Here is a 23,512-nt window from a genome sequence, read left to right as displayed (position 1 = left end):
TGTGCGGCCGCCGTCTCTACTGAAGGAGATTGAGATTTTTGTAAAATGAGAAGAAGATTAGTTCACAGCATTCCTCTGATTCATCTCCAATCATACTTTATAAAAGGTTGTATTATTCCCTACTGTGGGTAAAAAAAAACACATGGGCAGTTTTTAAAATTATTTTTTGGCAACAAACCAGATTTCAACTGCTCCAAATTGCTTAATGTTAATACACACAGAAGCGTTGCATGCAGTATAAACAAGAGGATTGTGGGTCAGCCAGTAAAAGCATGCCGACTCGTTTACTGTGAAATGTGAGCAGATGCAGCAGGACATCCTGGTGTTTGATTTTTTTTTTTTTTTTGTTCTTTGCATTCTTATCAAAACCTACATTGCCCACAATGCATCAAGACCACCATTGGGGGCTAATATAACCACTTCTTCTTCAAAGCCACAGATTTATTTTTAGATTTTCAAACTTGCAGTATTCAACCCCAACAACTTATTTATAAAATCACATTTCATGCCAATCCCTCTGGAGCCACATGTTACTTTTCCCACGTACGGAGCAGTACTTACTTTGAGGGTAAAATCGTTGGAGTTCCCCTTTAATGGTTTCTCACAGTCATCGATTGATGCAACAAGCACAAGCTTGAATAGTTTTTTCTCTTATTTTATTTATGTAAAGAGAAAAGCTTGAGAGAACATAAAAAAATACAATAAAACAGAAGAGGTGGAGTGACCGACGTTTTATTGTAAAGCAAACATCTATAACGGATGACGACAGTGGAAAACGTTCCATGGTCGGGGATATAAAGTGATGCTTCAGCGATGCTACGGTGTCGGTTGGAATTACAATTCAAAACAAAAAAAACTGCATTGATAATGCACACAAACATACACAGAGGGGGAAATGTAAAATGCAAATAAAATATGATTAACATCTCCCCAATAAATATTGCTTTGAAAATAACTTAAAAAGGCAACAGAAAATGGCTTTAATCACCAGATAAAGCTGGTTTTCCTCAGCAGTGATGTTGGAGGTCCAACGGCTGTTAAAATCAGTCTTTCATGCCAAACTAGCTCAATAAATTAATAAATACAGTGTAGTACCTTTCCATTCAAATCCTATTTTCATGCATTATTACTTAATAAAAAGAATGATTCAGTGTAAGGAAGTAAAAAGTCATTCTGTGAACATAAATAACCGGTGGCTCGTTGTGGGAATATCCACAGGATGAGCTTTCCCTTTTTTTAGGATTGAGGATATCCCTAAAAAAATCCCCTCATAGCAAGAAGCTGGAGAGATACAGTAAAAACTCACATACCATTCAGTCTTTGGGAAAACCTCTGATGACAAACGTGATGGCAGGAGGTTTTTGATTGTGTGGACGGAAAAAAAAACGACATCATTTCAACATCGAGGCCAGATGAGACATCCAAATGCATAAGATTTGATAACAATCAGTAGTGGTCTTCGTGTCCCAACAGTTGAGGAAAAGGGATTCAAAGTTTGCTTCCTCTAGATCAGTGCAGCGTTTTGTTTTTCCTCTTCCCGGCTTCACAGCCTTTCAAATATCCTGCGTTATCCTTACTCACGATTTAAATGAACCCCGAGCCCTTTCAAGTAACCCCCCCAAAGTAAATCCCTGAATGGCAAAGCATTGCAGGGATTCAGTTTTCCTGCCAACCAAGTTGAGTCTTATTCACCTTGAAGTCGGTTATTCCAGTGTCCCTTTTCTCACGTCGAGGTCTAGCGTCCCTTCAGAAACCCGTCCAGGAAGTAGTCGCCCTTTTCCGTCAGCCAGTATCCGGCCATGGCGGCCACGCCGCCGATGAAAATGGCCGTGAAAACCATGTCGCCCTTAGCGGCGAGCGTGGCGATGGCGCAGATCACCACGCCGAAGAACATCTGCTGCAGGACGAGGACCTCGTCATCCGTCATTTCGTCGAAGAGCCCCTTCTCCGGGCCGGCTGGGGAGGCAGAGAAGAGATTAGGTTTGTATGGTAGAAATCCGTTCATGCAGGTTTGTACATCGACGTGGCACGGCTGCTTACCAGGCGGCTTGTTCTCAACACAGATGCTGTCTCTTCTGATGTATCCGTCGGCACAGTCGCAGTGGAAGGAGCCCTCCTCGTTGATGCAGGCCTCGTTGAGTCCCGGGCACGCGATCGCCTGAACACTACATTCATCGATGTCTGTGCAAAGAAAAAAGACCTTAACATTTCAGGAAACAGGAAATCAAGAAAATCCAGTAAATAACTTACCGAGACACTTTGCTCCTCTCAGTTTGTAGCCTCGTGCACATTTCTTACAGCGGGCCGGACCACTTCCCATGCAGCCCACGCACGCCTGGTCGCAGCCTGGAAACGACGAGAGCACAGAGGGCAATATCACGTTACCGGAATGGGCTCTCAGCAATATAACGCATGAATAACTACATTTCACACAGGAAATGGGAATGTTTTCATTCCAAAAAAACAAAAAAAACAAATGATGACATTTGCAATAACCACCCAACTTGAGACGTGACAGATTTAAAATGGCAAGTTGTTTTAAATAATCAATTATTCCATCAATACACTAATTCCACCTTCTCAGATGTGAAAATACGCTGCTTTCTTTTTCTTTTTTCCTTTCTTTCTAATAATAATAATAATAATAATTAGTTGCCCAGAAATATTCTCATTTTTTCTTATTTCTCAAATGTAACTAAAAACCTACCTCTGCATTCATACGATCCTTCCAAGTTGTGACAGAAGGTGTTGGAGGGACAACGAGCCAGCTCCGTTCCACATTCATCGATGTCTAAGAGAAACACGAGGGGACGTCAAACCACACACACACACACACAAAAGAAGTCACGTGACCTCCGAAGCCAAACTCACCCACACACTTGTTGTCGTGGAGGATCCACCCGGGTTTGCAGTCGAGGCATTTGTAGTCCTGCGGCCCGCCACACTTCTTACACGAGTGGTAGCACGCTACGAAAGAAGGGTGAAAGACGAGGAGATCAATTTATGATGATTCGATAATTAAATATCACGTAGGCGGTTTGAAACGAGCGTCTGAGTCTCCTCACCTGCACATGCTCCCATGCTGTCATTGGAGCTTTGTTCTCTGTAGTAGCCATCGGCGCAGCTCTGGCACAGCCGGCCCGAGTACCCGGGATCACAGACACACTCCCCATCTCCGAGGCGAGTGCCCTCGCCCTCACAGCGGCCCAGACCTCCACATACACCACCAGGGCTGGATGGACATTCTGCATTGAATGAATATATTAGTGGTAAAAAAACACAGGATCATTATTAGTATGGTGACTTTAACGATGTATTCTTCACTGATATGAGGAAGCTGTTTTCCACACCTTTGCAGTCGGGTCCAAAGCTCCCGGGTGGACAGCAGAGTCTCAGCTCCTCTATGCACAGCCACTCAAACAGGTCCGGGGCCTCCTGCTGCCTACAGGTCCACATACAACATATTATTACACACCAAATACACAGAACAAAAAAACTAACTATATGATATAAATGCATGTATCACATTTACCTGTGGAACCACCATGTCTCCACCTGGTCCTCGATCTGCTCCAGCAGCTGGTTACACTCAAAATCTGCTTTCTCACAAGCGGCTTCTACGATCTCCAGGAGCCGAGTCTCACTGAAACAAGAGACCAGCAATTAGAGAGAAAAAAGGTAGGGGGGAACAGATGCCGTCTCGCCCAGTTGAGCCTAGCTCTGGTCCACTGAGAGGAGTCAGTCCCCCTCAGTGGACTGTAAGCATTTAAAATAGACCGACTTATGCAATCATTCACACGTTACTAAATGTCATATAAATGTGGAGGGAAGATGGAATTATTCTGGATGGTTCCAGGATTACAAATCCAAGAAAGATTACTTTTGTTTTGGCATTTATGATACAATTGATTGACAATCCCTTTAAATCATGTAACTAATAAATAAAGTGCAGGTTTGACTCCAATAAGACTTTCTCCAGGGTTCTACACCTTTTCCAAAGTCAAATTCAAGCACTTTTCAAAGCATTTCAAGGTACATTTCCATGCTTTTCCAGCCCCTTCCAGCTGTGGTAAACTCCATATTTGTATCAATCCAATGGTCAGTATTCAGTCTACTTATTATGTCACTTGTTCATCACATTAAATGAGATGTTATTGTCCTCTAAACAACCAACATGATGTTTGGAGACAGCTTTTTACAGAAGGACCACAAATGAAAGGAAAACTAATTCCACTAACAGATCCACAGAAATATAATCACCAACTATTTTCATCATCTGTTCATCATCAAAAGTCATTTTTCATAAAGAAATGTCAGAAAATGCTGTTTTCAGTCCCTCAAATATGGAGATCTTCTTTTCTCTGTTCTATCATAGATGTCATCACATACAACACACATTTCAAGCACTTTATTCTACATCCAAGCACTTTTTAAACCTTGAAAACAACACACTAAATTCAAGTGTTTTCAAGGATTTCCAGCACCCGTACCAACCGCGTTTCTCACCTGCTTGCATACTTTGCCAGCTTTTCTTCTTCCCAGGCAGTGTTTCCTCCCCCAAAGTTCTTGTTGGCTGTTCTCTCCAAACCCTTAAAAAAAAAAGGAAGAAATAAAGTATATTAATAAAACCCTCATCTCAAGAGGACAAGCATGAAGCGATGTCGAGTCAGCTGCAGTACCGTGATGAAACTCTCCGTGAGCTTCCGGCAGGTCTGGCACGGTGCCGTCTGGACTCTCACCACAGAGAGCTCTGAGAGGAGCACCAGGGCAGGCAGGAAGGGCCAGGCCAGCCACATGATCCTTCAGAAGACGCACACATGCAACCAGTAATGTATGGCAAATCTAAAAAAAAAAAAGTCATCAAAATGTCATCAAGTGCACTTTTACTTTCATGATCAATAATCATAATTGTGCCATGTTCTCCTTGTGTTTACTTTTTAATCTTATCCATCACACTTTTTACTAACTATTATTTGAATTCTCATTGTATATCACCAAAGCTGCTCTTTTAAAAATGATAAAGGGAACTGTCCACCAAACCATAAAACATACAATACAATAAAGAAAGAGAGAAAAGCTTCATGTTTCCTACTACGCACCAGTAATGCATGTAGACAACTACAAAGCCATGCAATACATATCATAGCATGACTTTTTTTTATTATTGTGAAGCATAATATTCAGTATTCTTTATAATATCACACATATTTGCATGTTGTATTCATAATTTAAAAAATATTGGAAAAACACCTACAATACAATCATAATACAAAAAAAAAACTCTGCTTATCCTGGCTGGGATGCTCCTCCTTTCCCCCTGTTAGCTTAGCTTAGCTTAGCTTGCGCAGCATCAGCACCACAGCCAAAATTAGCCAGCTAGCAGCTAAGGTCAACAGCTAGCTGTGTTAGCCGAAGCTAACGACGTCCCTCGTTGTCCGCCAATCCCTCCCCAACGACATTTAACGTCAAATAGCTAACTTTATTGCAGTTAACGTCACTCTTATATTAGCTATGAGCTAGCCGAAGAGGTTTTGCTCTGCTGTTTTCTTACCTCACTGCGCCGCGCCGCTGATGGTCGTCTGCTTCCCCCGCTTTGCTTCACACAATCCGGGGCAGAGTTTCACATCTTTTTTGGACGGACCCTCTTTAGTGCTCCATCGTAGCCAGTGAGCCCGCTGGATGACTAGCTAGCTACCCGCTGGTAGCGGTGACTCATGCGGGCTGGAGTGAAGCTAGCGCCGGGATAGATAGATGGATGGATGAATGAATGAGCAGCTTCTCTTCTTGTTTTTCCATGCAGCAGCAGCAGCTGAGCCACACCGGATATGACACCGCCCAGAAGCCCGCTGGGATTTAATCCATCGACCAATCAGGGGACATCGAAATGATCAAATGACGTAGCTCCTGTTGGTTAAGAGACATTTTAATCAATTTAAAGGATACTTCCCCGGTGGAAACATGAATGTGTATTGGAAGTGGGTCATAAATGTAGCCGAAATGTAAAATAAATGTAGAAATTGGTGCTTTCTTGACCGAGAAAAGGCAGACAGCGCATGTGGATGGAAGACAACAACTCCCACAATGCACGCCCACTGACATCTCTTGTGTTTTCAGAGATAAATTTATTGAATAAACTTAATGAATAAGAATGCATGACTCATACAGATTCTTTATTCAATGCACTGTAAACGAAACGCAGTATAAAACAGACACACGTGGACAAAGCAATCGAATACACTCACGAATAAAGAGAAACAATATCAATATTCTACATCAGAGCGTTACGCTGTTAGCCTTTACAGTTAAATACCAGAAATACCCGATAAACCGACCACAGAACATCTTCATAGTGACATCTTCGTGCTGTAAAACAAGTTACAAGATATTCACAATATCGCAATTATAAAACACAACTTCAATGTCTCACACATTTACAGTAACATGTTGTCGCAACGCTGACATTTCTAACTTACAATACCTTGAAAAAATATCGATATTCGATAACTTTCCCATGTAACAGTAACAGTATCGGTAAAGCTGTTTTAGTGTAAAACATAATGAAAGTAAACTGTGACTGTGAGTTACCACTGACACGTAGCACACTTTTAATGTAGATCCCAGAAGTTTATATCAGTCGATGCACAGCCGGGCGTCTGAACATCCCACATCCCTGACCTTGGGGCTCGACTCGGAGCTGGAGGGGGGTGTGACGAGACCGGGCTGCAGGGGCACCATCTCCCCGGAGTCCTCCGCCCCCACACTGACACAACCCTGGGCCGCGCCTGCCAGGCGTAACACCGTCGCGTTCCCCGTGTTGAACCCCGCCAGCCCCCGTGCCAGAGCCCGGGACGCCATCCTGAGCCCCCCCGCTCTTTTCCGCCTGGCCGACCCGGTGGCCGTGTGCCGCGCCCCGGCCAGCTCCGTCAGGAAGCCGAGGCTCTGGGAGGGAAGGCTGTAGACGTGGAGGCCTCGGAAAAGCTCCGGCAGTGGCCGGAAACCACCGGGGGGCTCCGGTGGAAGGGATTCAAACTGCACCAGCATGAAGCGCTCGCCGGCGCGGCCCTGCAGGTAGTCTGCGAGGATGCAGCTCAGCGAAGCCGTGAAGACGTCCACACAGGCGGCGTGGCTCCTTCCCGCCTCCCCAACGTCTCCCTCCCAGCTCCGAGACCCCCATTCCTCGGCCCTCATCCAGGTGGACGGGGTCAGGACCAGGACCACTTTCCCCCCTTGCCTTTGCAGTCGGTTCAGCCTGGAGTGGAGCCAAGGCACGGGGCCCAGAACGGCGAGCTCGGCCTGGCTCCACAGGTCCAGGGACACGCTGAAACCCAGCTCTCGCAGAGATGAGCCCAGGTGGTTCACCAGCGTCGGCAAGACCTGGTCGTCGTCGGGGAGGTACAGCAGGACCACGTGACCCCCACCCACAGCACCTGAAACAGATGTAGACCTTGTAGGAGGACCTAACCTGCTGATCTGGATTTGACTCCACTGAATGAAAAGGAGACATGTGTTTTGTGACCATAGATGAACTATTCATTTTTAATTTATTATTATTATTATTTTATTAATTTATATATATATTAATTTATTCATTTGAATGTTTTTAACTTATTTACATTTTTATTTATTTTTTTACTCTGTTCAATTATTATTATTATTATAATTATTATACATTTGTAGCGTTTCCCTTTTCTCTTACCTTTAACATCATCTTCTTTCAGCCATCTCCACATGTAGCCTTGAAGGAAAACAGAAGTAACACATTCACGTATCCTGCTATTAATATTTAACGACCTGCAGCTCATCAGATCTTGTCATAAAAAAACTGACCTTTGATGACCCCTTGTATAAGATAAGCTCCCAGCACGGCCAAACACATCAACAGCAGCCCGATGAGGAGCGGCAGCCTCCATTTCCACCGAGAGGCTGAAAAACATGAATTATTAAGAATGCAAGTAATTTGAAAAAAAGCATGACTCTGCTAAGAGTGCTGGTGTGTGATTGTGTTAAAGGTTTATATTTCTTTTAAATGGCTTTCAACACAGAGACAGCTCAAACACACTTAATCTGGGAATGGACTATAATAGTCTTACTTGCAAATGGACACTGGGGCTCTAAGTATGACTCCATCCCATGAATCTTTATCTAAAAAAATAAGAGTTAAAGAGTTAAGGTTAGCCAAATACACGTGGCAGGGCTTATTGTATTTATAGGATTATATTTAATACATCAAAATAATATCACCTGAACACAAAGCATAGGATGTGACGACACGTTGAACTCTCCTGTTTTCTGAAAAGTAAGAAATGAATGAATAAACAAAAAACATCATTATACACACACCAATTATGCAAATTAGTAAATAATAATAAATCTTGAGGAAAAGTAATACCACAATATAAAAATACTCAACCAGTCGTGCATTCAACATACTCGAGTAAAAGTATGCAAGTATCAGAAGTAAAAGTAAAGCCAGTAAAATCTACTTTTTTTTACCCAGAATCCACTGCGTGTCACCCTCCAGCCGGCGTGGCCGTGCAGCCGCTGCCCAGAGCCCGTCACCGCCTCACACCGGCCTCCCAACAGCTCCTTCTTGCACAGCCTCACCTCTGCCTCCAGCCTGCAGGGGGCGGTCACGTTCCAGCTCAACCCCGTGCCACTGCTGTCGGTCAACTGGAACTCCTCCAGAGACACGTGCACGTTGTGCTGCATTATTTCCACGTCATCTGAAGGAGAAATATAGGAAACATCAAAAGCTGTGAAATCTTTCAGCGTGTGAATGTATCTTTGTGTCGCTTTCGGACGGGGGATCTGATTTTACCTTGTTGGTTTTTAAAAGGGCAGAATTCACCTCGAAGTGCCTTTCCTTTGCACCACACCTGGAAAAACACAATCCCAAATAATAAATAAAAAAACTTTAGGTCACTTTTTCTTGTCAGTTACAATTAAATTCATTAATTTAATAAAACAAATTTAAAAAATGATTGCACTTACATCCTGCACTTATATGTAGCACTCTGTAGTTTGGCTTATTTATAACTTAATTCTAAGTTATTCTATGTTACTATTCTAATGGTTGAATGCACTTATTGGAAGTAATGTAATATAATACAATATAATGAAATGTAACATAATATCATATAATGTAATCAAATATAATATAATATAATGTAATGTAACATAATATAATGTAATGTAATATAATATAATATAAGATAATATAATATAATGTAATAAAATATAATATAATACAATATATTATAATGTAATGTAAAATGACGGCTACCTGGACGCACATGCAAGGTGCAATAAAGTACGAGGGGAGAACCATTTCTCTCTTGCCTTTGGGCTGAAAAAGGTTTAAAAAAAAAAAGTTAAAGAGTTACAAACGTACATACAATATACATTTTTGGCTAATCGATATGAAAAGTTCAGCATCGACTGACCCACACGAGAACCTCTCCAGTTTCACCCCAGACCACCTGACACACCAGATCCTCGTCTGCGTTCTCCAGTCGGAGGAGAACCAGGTTCCTCTCCCGGTCCGTGACGGCTCGGAGTCTGGGAGCTGAGACACCGCCCGTCATGAGATCATCATCACCATGCAACAATAAATCTTAATAAAGTCTATAAACAACAACTTTATAACCTTACCATCACATTTCTTTACGGTAACCTCCAGGTTCATGGAGCAAACTGAAAGAAGAGATGTCCATGTTTAGTTACATTAGAAAGTCTTCATTACCAACAACCAGTCTGTAAGACCCACATCAAGTCCCGCCCCCTTCCTTCATAACAGCTGTTTCCAATTGTGGCATTTAAAACTCGATCAAAGAAATTATTTGGGCTTTTTTTTTTCCATTTAGCATAACATGAAATAAAAATGTTTTATAAATAATCTTTTGCATTAATTCATCATATAATTCTTTATTTATTATTATTATAATTTTTTTAATTATGCGCAGTGATGTCAAGTCATTATTTTTTATTATTATAAAAACATAAAGAATTAATATATTAATATATGGAAAACATTTGGGGGGATCTGCTAGGAAATGTATCATGGAAAGTTTTCAATATTCTCATTAATTACATAAAAGTAGCAGGAATAATACAGAGCATTCAGTGTTTTTTTGGTGACATGATTTAAATTCAAAGGAAAATATGGAATTAGCGAGTAAACAGCCGCTAAATGAGTATGAATTTGACAAGTTAATGTTTCCTCCACACACATTTTTACCTGTAGCTAGCGTAGCATGAGAGCATGGTGGAATCATCTAGCTGGCTAGCTAACTAACTACGAGCTGCAGCTGCAATGTCAAAGTCACGCCTTTCTCTTGCAGAACAACACTCCGCATGACAACCCTTGACCCCTCACCTTCTTCCAAAGACGGCATCGTGATGTTTCGAACGTGCGATCTCTTTGAATGTGCGTAGACGTGGACCACCACGGGGACCCCGAAGGCCGTTTCCTCCGTCAGCAGCAGCTGCGTTTGTAGGGAAACAGAAACTTCAAGTATTTCAATCACTACTGCTCTCGCCATCCTGTACTCCTCATTAATGTGCTCAAAGTTTCCAAAGAAGTACTCAGATCCGTTACTGAAGTACAAGTACCAATACAACGGTGTAGAAATACTCATCCAACCTTCATCCGACAGAGAAGAACAGAAGTATTCTTAGCGCAGTATTTACTCTTGTAGCCACTCAAAGTGGAGAGTTTGTTTATTTTAGATACAGTGTGAGCGGTTCCCATGGCAACCTAGTCCCAAGATAAATCTGAGAGGTCGTGAAATGACTCAACGGAGAGGAAAGAAGAAAGAACAATTACGATACACAAATCTGTATTCTTTTTTATTCTTCCTTTGAATTGTTGGGAACCAGTAGGCCAATTTTAAAAGATTATCATATGTTTTATGGACAATAATACAATTGTAAAATAAGTCACTATCTGTCAAATAAATGTAACTTAAAGTTGGAACGGAGAAAAGCACCGCAACACTGTATTTGAAGGTGCAGTGTGGTGGATTCAGTGGCGTTTGGAGGTGAGGTTACCGTAGCAACAAAGTGGGAGTTTTGTTCGCTTGGGTTACCGTAGCAACAAAGTTGGAGTTTTGTCCGATCTAGGTTACCGTAGTAACAAAGTTGGAGTTTTGTCCGTTCTAGGTTACCGTAGCAACAAAGTGGGAGTTTTGTCCGTTCTGGGTTACCGTAGCAACAAAGTTGGAGTTTTGTCCGATCTAGGTTACCGTAGTAACAAAGTTGGAGTTTTGTCCGTTCTAGGTTACCGTAGCAACAAAGAAAGCAGCTCACTATTGGCTACCTCATGTGTAGACGGTTGGGAAGAAGCTCCGTCCGAACCGAAGTAGCTTCGTGTAAACTGGAGCGTCTTGCATCTTCCGATGGAGCCGGGCGAACTGATGCACACTTTCACCAAATCTATAACACGGAGAACAGAGAGGAGGAGGATCATCATTAGAAAGAGGGAAGTCTATATAATATAATACACTATGTGAGCTGTGAGTTGAGTTTACCGCTCGCCTCCGGCAGCACAAAGCGACCGCTTCCCTCCGCCGCTTCTTCATTCGTACCGATCAACTCCTCTTCATCGCTGCGTTCGCCGGACTCCTCGGACACCCGCCTCGCATTACTCACGTCTGTAAATATACAAATCAGAGGTGATCAGAACGCAGGAAACAGGTTGTTCAAGAGATTGCTCAACAATAGCACAGCAACCACAAACAAAAGCGTTTAGAAAACAATGAGGAAATGTCAGAAGAGTGACGTATATACCTTGGAAGGCGATAATTACTTGAAGGGAAGCTTCACAGTCTCTTTGGGCTGAACAGCGCAGGACGGCGGCTAGCTGCACGCGCGTGACCCCGACCGTGTCGCCAGGGTCAGGCAGAGCGGCGGCGTACGGCGAGGCTGCGGAGAGAAAGAGCGTTCCTGCATCAGAGAAATTGTGAGGTCATCGTCATCATCACTTGATCGTGTACTTGATCGCGTTCCTACCTGAGCTCACGTGGCAGTCGGTCAAACCCTGAAGAGAAAAGAAAAGCACAAGTCAGAGAAGGTCATTTGGGGGGAAAAAACACAACTTTGAACGCATCGCCGAACCGGATAAGTCCCGCCCCCTTTATTTCAGGCATCTTCAAAGCCCCGCCCCAAGAACGCCAAACCAGTCCTCGAGATCTGCAGAGTGAACAATTATTTAACTTAACTTAAAAAAATACATTCTAGCAAAATATCGAGAAAGATTTATGGCGATATATAGAATTTCTTACCGTTCTGAAATGGACTCCTTCATTTCATGGTTTTGCCCCCTTTTTTGTGTTTTAATGGTCTTGCAGAGGATTGGATTGATTTTACCATGTATGACCTTTGTATGAATCCCCCTTTTCTGTTTGGTTTTCTTTCGCTTTTCATGCGATGTTACTTCTGTTTCATACTTCTACTTCATACTTGGTATATTGGATACTTTCTGATTTACGTCCCTGAAAGAAAGAACCGGCTACAACCACCAGCCCTGTTTGGAAACTGAGCGGTGGAGTAAGGTGTCAGGCAGAATAGTAAATAAGTAATGGCCTCTAAACTCTGGCGGCTCTCTCTCTCTATGTCTAGTCTCTCCTAACTCGCCTTTATTCTGCATATACAAGTGGCTGCATTTGTAAAACAATGTTAAACAATGTTAAACAATCTTTTTAAATTAACAAAATCCAAGTAATATTTATAATGTAACTTTAACTGACACTGCTGTCTTGTATTATTAAGGGTTCCTTTAATTATGTCGTCTAAATAATAAAAAATTACCAATAATAAGGCCGATGTATTATAATAAGGTTTTTTTCAAACTGACATAATCCATAAACAACCAAGTACACCCGTAATCTAGAGTAAACATCAGATCCTGCTTTTAGGAGCTCGGATAAGACGCGTATCCTGGTGGTGACTCCTGCAGAAAGATTAAAGGGATTAAAAGGAAAGAAGAAAGAAAGTGTCGGCGACTTTAATCTCGGTTGAACATTCTTTGATAACGCAGAAGATAAAAGGGGCCGAGAGGTCGAGACATCAAAGATCACACGAGATCATATGAGATCACAAGAAACCTACAGGTTTCTTTTTGTTGTTGTTTTTTACGCGTCATGCAAACGCATCCGGAATGTAATAAAAGTGGTTTTAACAACACCACGTGACTTGACTGGTTACCTCGCTGCAGGTGAGTTCAGGTGCGTCCCGGTCGATCACGTCCAGCGTCCTCGCGGACACGAGGAGCGCCACGCGCAGCAGCAGCAGGAGCGACGGGAGAGACGCGCGTGGGCGCCGGAGGAGCGTCCGAGCCATTTGGGGAGTCTCTCCAGGGGCGGGCGCGCGTGCGTCTGTCTGTCTGTCCGTCTGCCTGCCTGCCCCCCTCTGCGGCTACACGCCCTCCATGCGGAACGTGAAAGTAGAGCCCACTTCGCTGCAGCGCGTGACAGGTGAGGCTCCCGCGGAGATACCAGTAACAAGCCCGATGATTGACAGCTAGGGGCGTGTCGCTGGGACGAATGGGAACCTGTGAGTCGACGTGTGCACAACGCCTGGTTAGTCGTCATTCAGCGGAATTATGGAAAAAATATGATGTTATTGTAAAAATGAGTCCAAACTTCCAATGATGACTGGAGTTTATTTTCCAGGCTCAGTTAGTTGTTATAGTACAAAAGAGTTGTGCAATGTATATCAATCACTGACTGTGGCATGCTTTTGATTTTTGATTTTAGTCACTTACAAAGTATGTTACAAAGACGTTACTACTTTGTAATACATGACCATCTGGCTCCTTTGGGTCCAGGCTGCATCCGGCAGTTCTGAATAGTGAAGCCAATACTAAAGTGCCTTAAAGCTGCATCCTCTCTGCTGGCCACCAGGGGGCAACTCCTCTCTGATTGTATAGAAGAATTTGTTAAAGGCTTTAAAATAAAACCACATTTTTTTCCCCAAAAGAGTAAGGTCACTTCCATTAAAGACAATACAAAGATATGTACTTCTGGTTCTGAAAAGTAAAGCCAAAGCTGAAGTACCTAAAAGCTGCATCCTCTCTGCTGACCACCAGGGGGCGACTCCTCTCTGGTTGTATAGAAGTCTACGAGAAAATGGTCCTACTTCTCTCTTGATGTATTATCTCAGTAAACATTGTAAACATGAGTTTTTCAATCCAGTATGATGTTCATTTAGTACATTATGGTCCATTTAGAGTCCAACAGACCAGAAAGCAGGGGATGCTTGAGGGGGCGGGGCTTACCTGCTGATTGACAGGTTGTAAGTTACAACTTGTAACCACACTACCAATGCTAGTTAGCTACTAAGATGACTTTAAAACTTAGCTGTAACTTCGTTAGCAGCTTCACATAAATGGTGTCATGTAGCCCACTCCTCTGATTCCACGTGTTTTATGTACTTCCTTTAATAATTAACTGTCTGTAAATGATCTAATCATAACTCTAACAGTGAGAAATTAATGGGCAGAGCCTCAATTTATTTTGTTGCCCGTTGCAGGAATTTATTAACCTTTTGGTTACAAGGTTGCCCCATTAACTCGGAGCCAGCTTTGCATGCGGCGATGAATAGAAGCCGTTGTCTGAGTGTTTTTCAGTTGGAGTGCCGACGTTTAATTATTAACCTTCAGCCAAGTGAGCAGGTCATTTAAGTCCACTGACATCATCGACAGATTATACTATGTAATCTCGCTTAGTCCTTCCTGCTGTGTGTCTTCAGTGCGAGCTGTTATGGTCCCATGTGATCAAACTGAGCAGCACACAAGAGATCCAACATTTATATATATATATATATATATACAGTATATACTGGAAAATAGTTTCGTTTTGTGTGATTTACACCTTAAATGTACGTCGTAATAAAAATGGTAAATGGTAAATGGCCTCATTTATATAGCGCTTTTCTCCAAAGCTCTTTACAGGAATGACTGACATTCACCCATTCACACACACATTCACACACCGACGGCGGAGTCAACCACGCAGGGCGACAGCCAGCTCGTCAGGAGCAATTAGGGTGAGGTGTCTTGCTCAGGGACACCAGAAGTCTTTGTTCAGACATGAGATGAACTTGACGTTTTGTTTTGACAGTAAGAGAAGATTCCAGAGTGAATGCTTGCCCATTGACTCGTAGTAATGCTGTCAAGCAGGTCTGTTGCCGTGACAACACTGGAAGCATTGTGGCCGTAATCTGTCTCTCTGAACGCTGGAAAAAAGTGCCTCAGTCATTGTTTTTGTCATATATATTAAAAGCATTTTTTATTATCTTCCATATAAAATACTCTTAAAACCAGAACAAAATGTTTGCTGGATAATAACATTTATATTCTTTGTCTTTTAAGGAGGTATTATGTGTGTACATTAAATAACTCCTACACTAGTAGCACATGAACCACATTTTCAATTAATCTTTCCTCCTGTTGCACTTGAACACACCTTTTAAAAAAAAATCATTCCTCAGCAAATGTGCCAGTTCCTCTATCCTGCAGCCACTTTTCAAACACGCTCATAAAGAGAGCGGTGATGATTTGCAAACAGATTTGCGTAGCGGTTTGGCATATTTCCATACAGCAGACATGGCAGGTGTTAACGAGAGCAAAACAAACACAGTCTTTACAGCAGCCGGAGCGCTCACACGCTCTGTATTTGCAAAAACCAGTTATTATATATACACGTATCTTGTTTCCAGCCCAACGTGAAACTTGAGTTTAAAGTTTCTGGCCCTGCTCCTCCTGGCGTCGCCGGCGGCAACGTGATCCGGCTCAGAGTCTCGGCTCAGAGTCTCAGCTCTTCGGCGGCAGCAGCGTCTGCAGCCGGCGGGCGAGCTGCTGTGCCAGCCGTACGGACAGGACTTTAGAGAGGAGTCTGGGCCAACAGTGCCACCGGAACCTCCCCGTGTCCGTGCGCCTCCTCATCGCTCCCAGCTCCTCCATCAAACCCCTGAAGTCCTGCGATAAGCAGTACCGAGGGAGGCCCCTCAGGGCCTTCGGGATGTCCCGGCTGTGGCAGAGGCCCTGGAAGTAGACGAGGGCCACTCCTTGACCTTTGCCCTCCTGCAGCGCCGCGTCCAGGCAGGCCAGAGCCGCCGTGAACACCGGGGCGATCACCGTGGAGGGCTCCGTCGGGGCGTGCCAGTCTTTATTCTCACATAATATATAACCTTTTTTCTCTTTTTTGCATTTTCCTAGTTTCCCGTCCACCTCCACTCTTATCGTCTCACGCTCGGTTTTAAAATCCGTTTTCCTCTCCTTCCCGTCCACGGCGGCCCTTGCCTCCCTCCACGCCGCGTAGGTCCTTGTGGCGTCGGGGCTCCATGCGATCAGCACCTTCCCTCTCGCTCGGCGCACGGCCTCCCACTGGCCGTAGAGCCAGGGCAGCGGACCCAGATCCGCCACTCCGGCCCGGGAACCGGCCTGCTCCGTCCCTGAGCCCTGGGCCCACAGAGCCATGTGCACTTTGGCGCCCAGCTCCCCCTGCAGGACGGAGGCCAACGCGCAGGCGGCGGAGACGTGGGCCGACCGCTCCGACGAGCACACCAGCAACACGGGATCCTGGATCCAGAGCCAGCCTGGAGACCCGGGACGAGACGAGGAGGAGGAAGAGTCGTTAACACATTCAAGCCTATTTGTTTTTTTAATTCAAGTTGCACCAAATTAAAATGAATCATTGAGGCAATGAGATAAGTGGCTTTAAAATGAGACCAGGAGACCAACCTGCGGCGACGCTCCTGCTGAGACGTTGGATGAAAACCGCCAGCAACGCAACGACGACCGCCAACGCCAACGCCGCCACGCCGTACATTCCACACCGGCTGTGTGTGTCTGCAGAGACATGAAGGGTGAAGCGTTGGTTTACTTTGGAGGAGTTTTTGGTCAACTCTGAGTGACTGTTTTTTATTTGTTTATTAGATCCTATTTATTTATTATCTATTTGATCTTTCCTGTCCTATTTATTAATATTTTATTTCCATTTTTACTCAACTTTTTTATTAGTATTAAGGTATTTGACATTTTCTCCATTTTACAATGGAGACAATATATTTTTAATAATTTAATGTATTTAATTATTAATTACTAATTATTTTTATTATTATTTATTATTAAAATATTGTATTATTTTATGAATTATTTAAGTAATTTTTTTTATTTAATATTTAATTAATTTATAATAATTTAAAGAGAAGACTCACAGTCCGGGCACAGGATTCTTCTCCCAAGAAGAGCAGGATCTGATTGCCACACCTGCCAAAAAAAAAGCAGATTGAAATAGTGAAAAGAGTGAAACGGTAAAAAAAAAAACACACTTCCTGTCGAGCTTCCACTTCACCTGCACACACGGCTTCTCCTCCAGAGAGTCAAGAGGAACATGGATCCTGGTTTCACTCGTTTCCCCTCCCTGTGAAAAAGCATCAAATCTGTTCACCCACATGAACATCATCTTTTTAAACCTCCCTCATTAACGCGCGTGTGCTCACCGTCGCCCCCGTGTGGACCGGCCCCGCTGCTGCACATCGTCCCTGCTGATCCAGGACACACAGCTGAGCTGAGAACTTTGCAGGAGCAGAAGAGGTCAGATCCAAAATCACAGTCAGCTTCCCGGTCCTGACGTCCACCTCCCATGAAGACATATCTGAAGGACGAGGAGGAGACGCAATCAGACTCTTCACAGCTACAAAAGGAGAAATAAAAATATAGTTTTTAATATCCTGTTTGACTCACCGGCCTCGAAGGGACATTCGATATGACGGCTGCCTCGTAGAGAAAACTGGAAATAAAAAAAGAAAACAAACGTGTGAATCTGCAACGAAAATACAGGCGACGGGTTTTGACTTGAGGCAGATTTGATGGTTTCTCACCTGCACACACATCTGAGGGTGAGTGTCCACGGCAGATACGTTATAAACCTGTGGAGGCGACATCGTGAAGAAGGAGGAGAAGGATTTATTCATCTCAATCAGGAATAGATCACCATTTCAGAGATCCACCAAATCCAAAGTCACTTCGGTATTGATCCAGACGTGGACTTGCCAAAAGCAAAGCTAAACCTAATTTTATTTTTATTATTAAAATACAATTATTTATTTTTTTATATTTTTTATAGTTTAAATATTTATCCATAACTTAAGAGAATAGGAATATTAAGAATATTACTTCTGAGGTCAGCTGTGGTTGTCTGTGTGTATTTTGTTTCCTATCTAAAGAATGTCAAACTCACCAGGTCCAGTCCGTCTTCCTGCTCCATCAGCGTGGAGTTGAGTGCGGGTGTGCAGAGGTGTTCCTGTTGCCTCCAGCAGAGGGCGGCAGAGATCTGCAGCTCACCGGCGGGACACTTGGATCTCCACACCAGACTGGACCTCCGCTTTAGCGTGACCTCGGAGGAGAGCCAAACATCTCCCACATCTGTGGAGGCAACGAGGACGACAACAATCCTGACTGAGGGTTAATCAGAAGGGATGAGGTAAAAAAACAAACAAAAAACCCTGAATACTACAGACAGGGTACATTTCCAAATACTTCCACATTCCAGGTCCTTCAGAAATGAACCGAAGGCATCAAATGAAATCAGTTCTGATCATTTTAAGTCTTAATGGAGGATTGCTCCAAGCAGAGGAACAGTGACAGAGCTTTGTTATGGCTGCACATATAAGATCATTTTCTAACTCTTCTAGATATCTTCAAATACGCCTATTTCCCCCCCAAAAATATATCAAACCTTTCCTTTATATTTGTGCTGCAAGATTGCATTTGGAAAGCGAACACAATCTCCATCTCTGAGGTAGTATAGTTCCACGGAAACACCTCCTACATGCACCAGCGTGCCAAGTAGTGTGTGATAGTTCGAAGCAGGTGGGCAGATCAAACCAACAGGAATCTTAAACTTAAAGGGGAAACGTGTTTTCACGTCAGACCTGAGCTCTTTCACTGAACCCCACACATGGTTTTTTTTTTTGTTGTCCGAAGCCGAACTTCCTGTAAAGGCAAAAGTTACTCATGAAAAAGGGCTCTGACGCAGGTGACGCGTGGAAACCTGCCGACCTGCAGCGTATTTAAAAAAGTAAAATAAATACCACAGAGTAGAAATGAAAGAGTAAAATGACAGATCTGAGACCCAACAGAGGAAAGGGGGGGAATACCCGTCTCTGCTCTTCTGATTCATGAGACAGTCACCGATTACAAATGGCAAAACATTTCTTTTATTTTTTATATTTCCAATCTGACTGTTGACATGAATCATCAGTGACGCTCACCTGCGATGCTCTCATTTAGAAACGGGCACTTTTCATGCCGCCGGGAATCCGGGCGAGCGTAATACACCTGTAGAAGCAGACGGGACCAATCAGTAGAGATTATACAGAATCACCATTTTATATGTGTATATATACATATATATATTTATAGAGCTGAAAGTACCTGCACACACACGCAGGGCAGCAGGTACGGGATGTGAAGAAGAGCGGACCGAGACTCAGACGGATCGATCTGAGAAAATAAATTACCAAAATAAAAGCTCTTCTCTCTCTTTAGTGTTTTAATGTTGCAGATAAAGGAGTCTCACCGTGATTTGGGGGGAATTCGCCGCGTTGCACCACATCCCGTGTTTCCGGTAACACCACCGGGCGTGAACTTTGTCTCCGGTCTCCACGGCGACGGAGACGGATTTAGAGGACTGGTTCACAGACAGACTGAAGTCTGGTTTGGGATCTAAACCAGAGGGAAAAACAGGATGTAATCTTGACTGCTAATCAGGGAGAAACGTGAGGTGAAGTGGAGAAACGTAACAAAAGGGCAGATGGCTTTGGTTTCACAGCATCAAAACAAAGTTTGATCTGAGATACGAAACAAGGGAAGATATTTTTTGCAGCAACTCTGCAATCTCTGATTTGAGACGAGATAAATCACAGCTGACTCATAATTCAAAACATCCATCAAGGGTTCCCTTCTAAAAAAAAAAAAAACTATGATGGTGCCCTGCAGGGTGGCTTTGATGATTTCCCTCCACTGTCCTCGAGGAAACAAACATGATATGTGCCCTTCTGGTAGAGAAAACATGATGAAGTAACCCTTCAAAGCAGAAAAATTGTGATTAAGTGCCCTCTAGAGTGCCCATAAATTAAGAAAATGAAATAAAGTGCCCTGTAGGTGGAGAAAACATGATATAGTGCCCTGTAGGGTGGCTTTGAGTGGAGAAAACGTGATTTAGTGCCCTTTGAGTGGAGAAAACACGATATAGTGCCCTTTCACAGATGAGATAAATCACAGCTGACTCTCCTATTTCCTGCGTCGGGTTTCTCTGATGGAGAAATGAAAGCCCAAAAAGGTCCGACATGTTACCTGGTACTCTGTAACTGCTGCTGCAGCTCATCGATGTCGTGCTGTAGGTCGCCGAGACGACGGCGTTCGCTTCGGCCTCCACACAATCATGCACCAGCTCGTACTAGGAAGGTAAAAATACACCATCATCATCATCATCAGATTCTTCGTAATCGTACGTTCGAGCCTGAGGGCTCCACAGAACTTTGACTCCTTTGAGAAGGGCCTGAAAACCTCTCTTCCTTTCTAAAAACGCATTTTTGTAAACTTTTTTGTGCTGTTATTATGTTTTATTTTGTGTATTCTGTTTTTTATTTTTGTTTTACTCTGTAGCACTTTGAGATTTTTTAACAAGGAAAAGTGCGTTATTATTATTATCATTATTATTATTAGTAGTAGTAGTATTACCAGAGCATAACTGGCGTTGCCATGCTGCTGTGTGACATCACCGGGACACTTGACTCGCTTTTCGCCCGGCCTTTTCTTATTGCCACACTGGAAAAAAGAGAGAAGAAGAAGAAGAAGAAGAAGAAGATGAAGGATTGCTCGTGATTACGTTTCACACGTGTTTGCTGCTGCAGACGCAAAGAAGTGAAGCCACCTCATGTTTTTTCACGAAGGGACGAAGGATCTCCAGAAACGATGTGAGGATCTCAATCTTCGGGGTCTTGCAGAAGTCTGGGAGGGGCAGTGTGATTGGTCAGACAGGTGAGGTGATGGAATGAGCCACGAGGACCAATAAAATAAAAATAAAAGGAACTTGTTTTTTTGTTTTTTTTACCGTCGGCCTTCATCCACACGCGCACGGTGACGCATTCGGAATAGAGCCCCCCCGAGTTCTGGTTCAGGACCGAGGTCAGTTCCACCGGACACCTTCCATGAGCCGGACCTGTGGGGACAAGTAGAGGTCAGCTGGTGTGACGTCACTGATGTGGTCTTTAGTTTATGGGACACTTAAAAAAAAAAACACACGCACCATTTTGGTTTCCACTTTCATCTCGCTTCATCTAAACAAGAAGAAGTTGAAATAATTTTACCCAGGATTCATTCGTACAGTCCTGTGGTTGTTGTTGTTGTTAATTTAGTTGGACTCACCCGACACGTCGTGGTACATTCCAGCAGCAGCGGACAAACCATGGCGACGGCGACGACGAGCGCCAGCGCGCCTCCGGGATGCGCGTTCCACATCGAGAAAAAACACGCGCGACGTCAAACACGCGACACTTGCGCATAATTCAAAAGCCAGGATTGCGCGTCCCCGACGGTTCTGGTTCTGGTCCCCCCGCTGGGATTACCGGCGCCATGCGTCTGCGTAGATCCAGGAGAGTGTGCTCAGGTGGTTGTCGGCGCGTCCCCGAGCGCCAGATGACTAAAAACCTGGAGGGCGTCTGTTGAAAACGAGATTGTGTATGAATAAGCGCGGCTCCGCCTCTCCTCAGAGTCTCCGACGGACGGGCAGGCAGGCAGACAGACAGGCAGGCAGGCAGACAGGCAGACAGACAGGCAGGCAGACAGACAGGCAGACAGACAGGCAGGCAGACAGACAGACAGACAGGCAGGCAGGCAGACAGGCAGGCAGACAGACAGGCAGGCAGACAGACAGACAGGCAGGCAGACAGGCAGACAGACAGGCAGGCAGACAGACAGGCAGGCAGGCAGACAGACAGGCAGGCAGGCAGACAGACAGGCAGGCAGACAGACAGGCAGGCAGACAGGCAGGCAGGCAGGCAGACAGGCAGGCAGGCAGGCAGGCAGGCAGGCAGACAGACAGGCAGACAGGCAGGCAGACAGGCAGGCAGGCAGACAGACAGGCAGACAGACAGACAGACAGGCAGGCAGGCAGGCAGGCAGACAGACAGGCAGGCAGGCAGACAGACAGGCAGGCAGACAGACAGGCAGGCAGGCAGGCAGGCAGACAGACAGACAGGCAGGCAGACAGGCAGACAGACAGACAGACAGGCAGGCAGGCAGACAGACAGGCAGGCAGACAGACAGGCAGACAGACAGACAGACAGGCAGGCAGGCAGGCAGGCAGACAGGCAGGCAGGCAGACAGACAGACAGACAGGCAGGCAGGCAGGCAGGCAGGCAGACAGACAGGCAGGCAGACAGGCAGGCAGGCAGGCAGACAGGCAGGCAGGCAGGCAGGCAGGCAGGCAGACAGACAGGCAGACAGGCAGGCAGACAGGCAGGCAGGCAGACAGACAGGCAGACAGACAGACAGACAGACAGGCAGGCAGGCAGGCAGGCAGACAGACAGGCAGACAGGCAGGCAGACAGGCAGGCAGACAGGCAGAAAGTACTCCCATAGGAACCTCCTTACCGGGAAATGATGGCTCCAAAGGTTACCGCTCCTACAATTATTCTCACTTAATAATGATAATAAGTAGTGCAGCCTATAGTTCCATGTATGAAAAGTATGTTGTAATGATGTATGTTTACAATACCATTAAAATAATAATTGTTGAGAGATTCGTATATTTATAGAACATATTTTAATTCTATAATCGGCATTTCTATGTCACAATTTCACAACATAACGTTTAATAAATAGGAAGATTTATATGTACCTTATTATAAATTGTATTCATGTTAATGTGTATTTTTGAACAAAAGAAATAAAAAGAAATAATTTCAGGGACCCCCCTTACAGTAACTCTATGGACCCCCTAGGAATCTCTGTACTAGGGTGCCCTTCTAGTGGAGAAAACACGATAAAGTGCTTTGATGGGTGGTTTTGATTAAGTTCCCTCCACAATGCCACCAGGGGGAAAACAAACATCTGCCCTTCGGTAGAGAAAACATGATGAAGTAAACCTTATAAGGGGAAATTGTGAAGTGCCCTCTGAGATGCCCTTAAATGGAGAAAATGTACTGCAGGTCCCCCTAGGGTGGACTTCCAGTGGAGAAAACATGATACATTTCTTGTAGGGTGCCCTTTGAGTGGAGAAAACATGCTAAAGTACCCTGCAGGGTGCCCTTTGAGTGGAGAAAACATGCTAAAGTACCATACAGGGTGCCCTTTGAGTGGAGAACACATGATAAAGTTCAGATTCCTTTTTTAGTCCCCGAGGGGCAATTCAGTTTTACAGCCACCCCTAAAAGTGCATGAGTGTACAATGTTAAAAAGTAATAAACAAATAAGTAAAAGTAGCAGTCATACATCACCCTGTAT

General features: G+C 44.2%; 3 protein-coding genes across 4 annotated transcripts; all 3 read right to left on the bottom strand.

The window, feature by feature from the left end:
* Positions 1 to 1,542: 1,542 nt before the first annotated feature.
* On the bottom strand, positions 1,543 to 5,811 carry creld1b (cysteine-rich with EGF-like domains 1b). Its single transcript, XM_084015832.1, has 11 exons — positions 5,552 to 5,811; positions 4,680 to 4,842; positions 4,507 to 4,589; positions 3,533 to 3,643; positions 3,351 to 3,442; positions 3,066 to 3,245; positions 2,872 to 2,967; positions 2,708 to 2,791; positions 2,251 to 2,346; positions 2,041 to 2,181; positions 1,543 to 1,956 (listed from the first exon to the last, which is right to left on the bottom strand). Exons 2-11 carry the CDS (start codon positions 4,794 to 4,796, stop codon positions 1,736 to 1,738), a joined length of 1,221 nt encoding a protein of 406 aa, XP_083871958.1. The 5' UTR covers positions 4,797 to 4,842; positions 5,552 to 5,811; the 3' UTR covers positions 1,543 to 1,735.
* A 344-nt stretch (positions 5,812 to 6,155) lies between these two features.
* On the bottom strand, positions 6,156 to 13,497 carry LOC311016895 (interleukin-17 receptor C). Of its 2 annotated transcripts, none has more exons than XM_084014894.1 (16): positions 13,204 to 13,497; positions 12,010 to 12,037; positions 11,788 to 11,922; positions 11,529 to 11,651; positions 11,318 to 11,433; positions 10,376 to 10,484; positions 9,652 to 9,693; positions 9,444 to 9,565; positions 9,284 to 9,346; positions 8,819 to 8,876; positions 8,494 to 8,723; positions 8,242 to 8,289; positions 8,091 to 8,142; positions 7,828 to 7,923; positions 7,697 to 7,735; positions 6,156 to 7,427 (listed from the first exon to the last, which is right to left on the bottom strand). In XM_084014894.1, exons 1-16 carry the CDS (start codon positions 13,336 to 13,338, stop codon positions 6,631 to 6,633), a joined length of 2,193 nt encoding a protein of 730 aa, XP_083871020.1. In that variant the 5' UTR covers positions 13,339 to 13,497; the 3' UTR covers positions 6,156 to 6,630. The 2 variants fall into 2 exon arrangements, with proteins under 2 accessions (XP_083871020.1, XP_083871021.1); XM_084014895.1 differs by having other exon boundaries at positions 6,876 to 7,485.
* A 166-nt stretch (positions 13,498 to 13,663) lies between these two features.
* LOC311017355 (interleukin-17 receptor E) lies at positions 13,664 to 21,697 on the bottom strand. The gene is made up of 17 exons (XM_084015616.1): positions 21,434 to 21,697; positions 21,315 to 21,345; positions 21,120 to 21,227; positions 20,940 to 21,016; positions 20,747 to 20,833; positions 20,360 to 20,462; positions 19,584 to 19,729; positions 19,439 to 19,507; positions 19,276 to 19,342; positions 18,243 to 18,427; positions 17,884 to 17,931; positions 17,747 to 17,792; positions 17,503 to 17,657; positions 17,355 to 17,423; positions 17,218 to 17,269; positions 16,742 to 16,849; positions 13,664 to 16,596 (listed from the first exon to the last, which is right to left on the bottom strand). Exons 1-17 carry the CDS (start codon positions 21,524 to 21,526, stop codon positions 15,812 to 15,814), a joined length of 2,229 nt encoding a protein of 742 aa, XP_083871742.1. The 5' UTR covers positions 21,527 to 21,697; the 3' UTR covers positions 13,664 to 15,811.
* Positions 21,698 to 23,512: the final 1,815 nt, after the last annotated feature.

The sequence above is a fragment of the Eutrigla gurnardus genome, assembly GCF_963514095.1.
Source record: "Eutrigla gurnardus genome assembly, chromosome: 8".
Classification (NCBI taxonomy): Eukaryota; Metazoa; Chordata; class Actinopteri; order Perciformes; family Triglidae; genus Eutrigla; species Eutrigla gurnardus.
This window is presented reverse-complemented; position numbering and strand designations above follow the sequence as displayed.

Coding starts and splice junctions, on each gene's coding strand:
- creld1b (XM_084015832.1), bottom strand. CDS start 4,796: ATGTGGCTGGCCTGGCCCTTCCTGCCTGCCCTGGTGCTCCTCTCAGAG. Junction 2,968..3,065: donor CAGCATGGGAGCATGTGCAG/GTGAGGAGACTC, acceptor CTTCTTTCGTAG/CGTGCTACCACTCGTGTAAG. Junction 2,182..2,250: donor GAGAGGAGCAAAGTGTCTCG/GTAAGTTATTTA, acceptor TTCTTTGCACAG/ACATCGATGAATGTAGTGTT.
- LOC311016895 (XM_084014894.1), bottom strand. CDS start 13,338: ATGGCTCGGACGCTCCTCCGGCGCCCACGCGCGTCTCTCCCGTCGCTC. Junction 9,566..9,651: donor TACCGTAAAGAAATGTGATG/GTAAGGTTATAA, acceptor GCGGTGTCTCAG/CTCCCAGACTCCGAGCCGTC. Junction 8,290..8,493: donor TGACACGCAGTGGATTCTGG/GTAAAAAAAAGT, acceptor CTTACTTTTCAG/AAAACAGGAGAGTTCAACGT.
- LOC311017355 (XM_084015616.1), bottom strand. CDS start 21,526: ATGTGGAACGCGCATCCCGGAGGCGCGCTGGCGCTCGTCGTCGCCGTC. Junction 21,346..21,433: donor AATGTACCACGACGTGTCGG/GTGAGTCCAACT, acceptor CTTCTTGTTTAG/ATGAAGCGAGATGAAAGTGG. Junction 16,850..17,217: donor AAGAATCCTGTGCCCGGACT/GTGAGTCTTCTC, acceptor ATGTCTCTGCAG/ACACACACAGCCGGTGTGGA.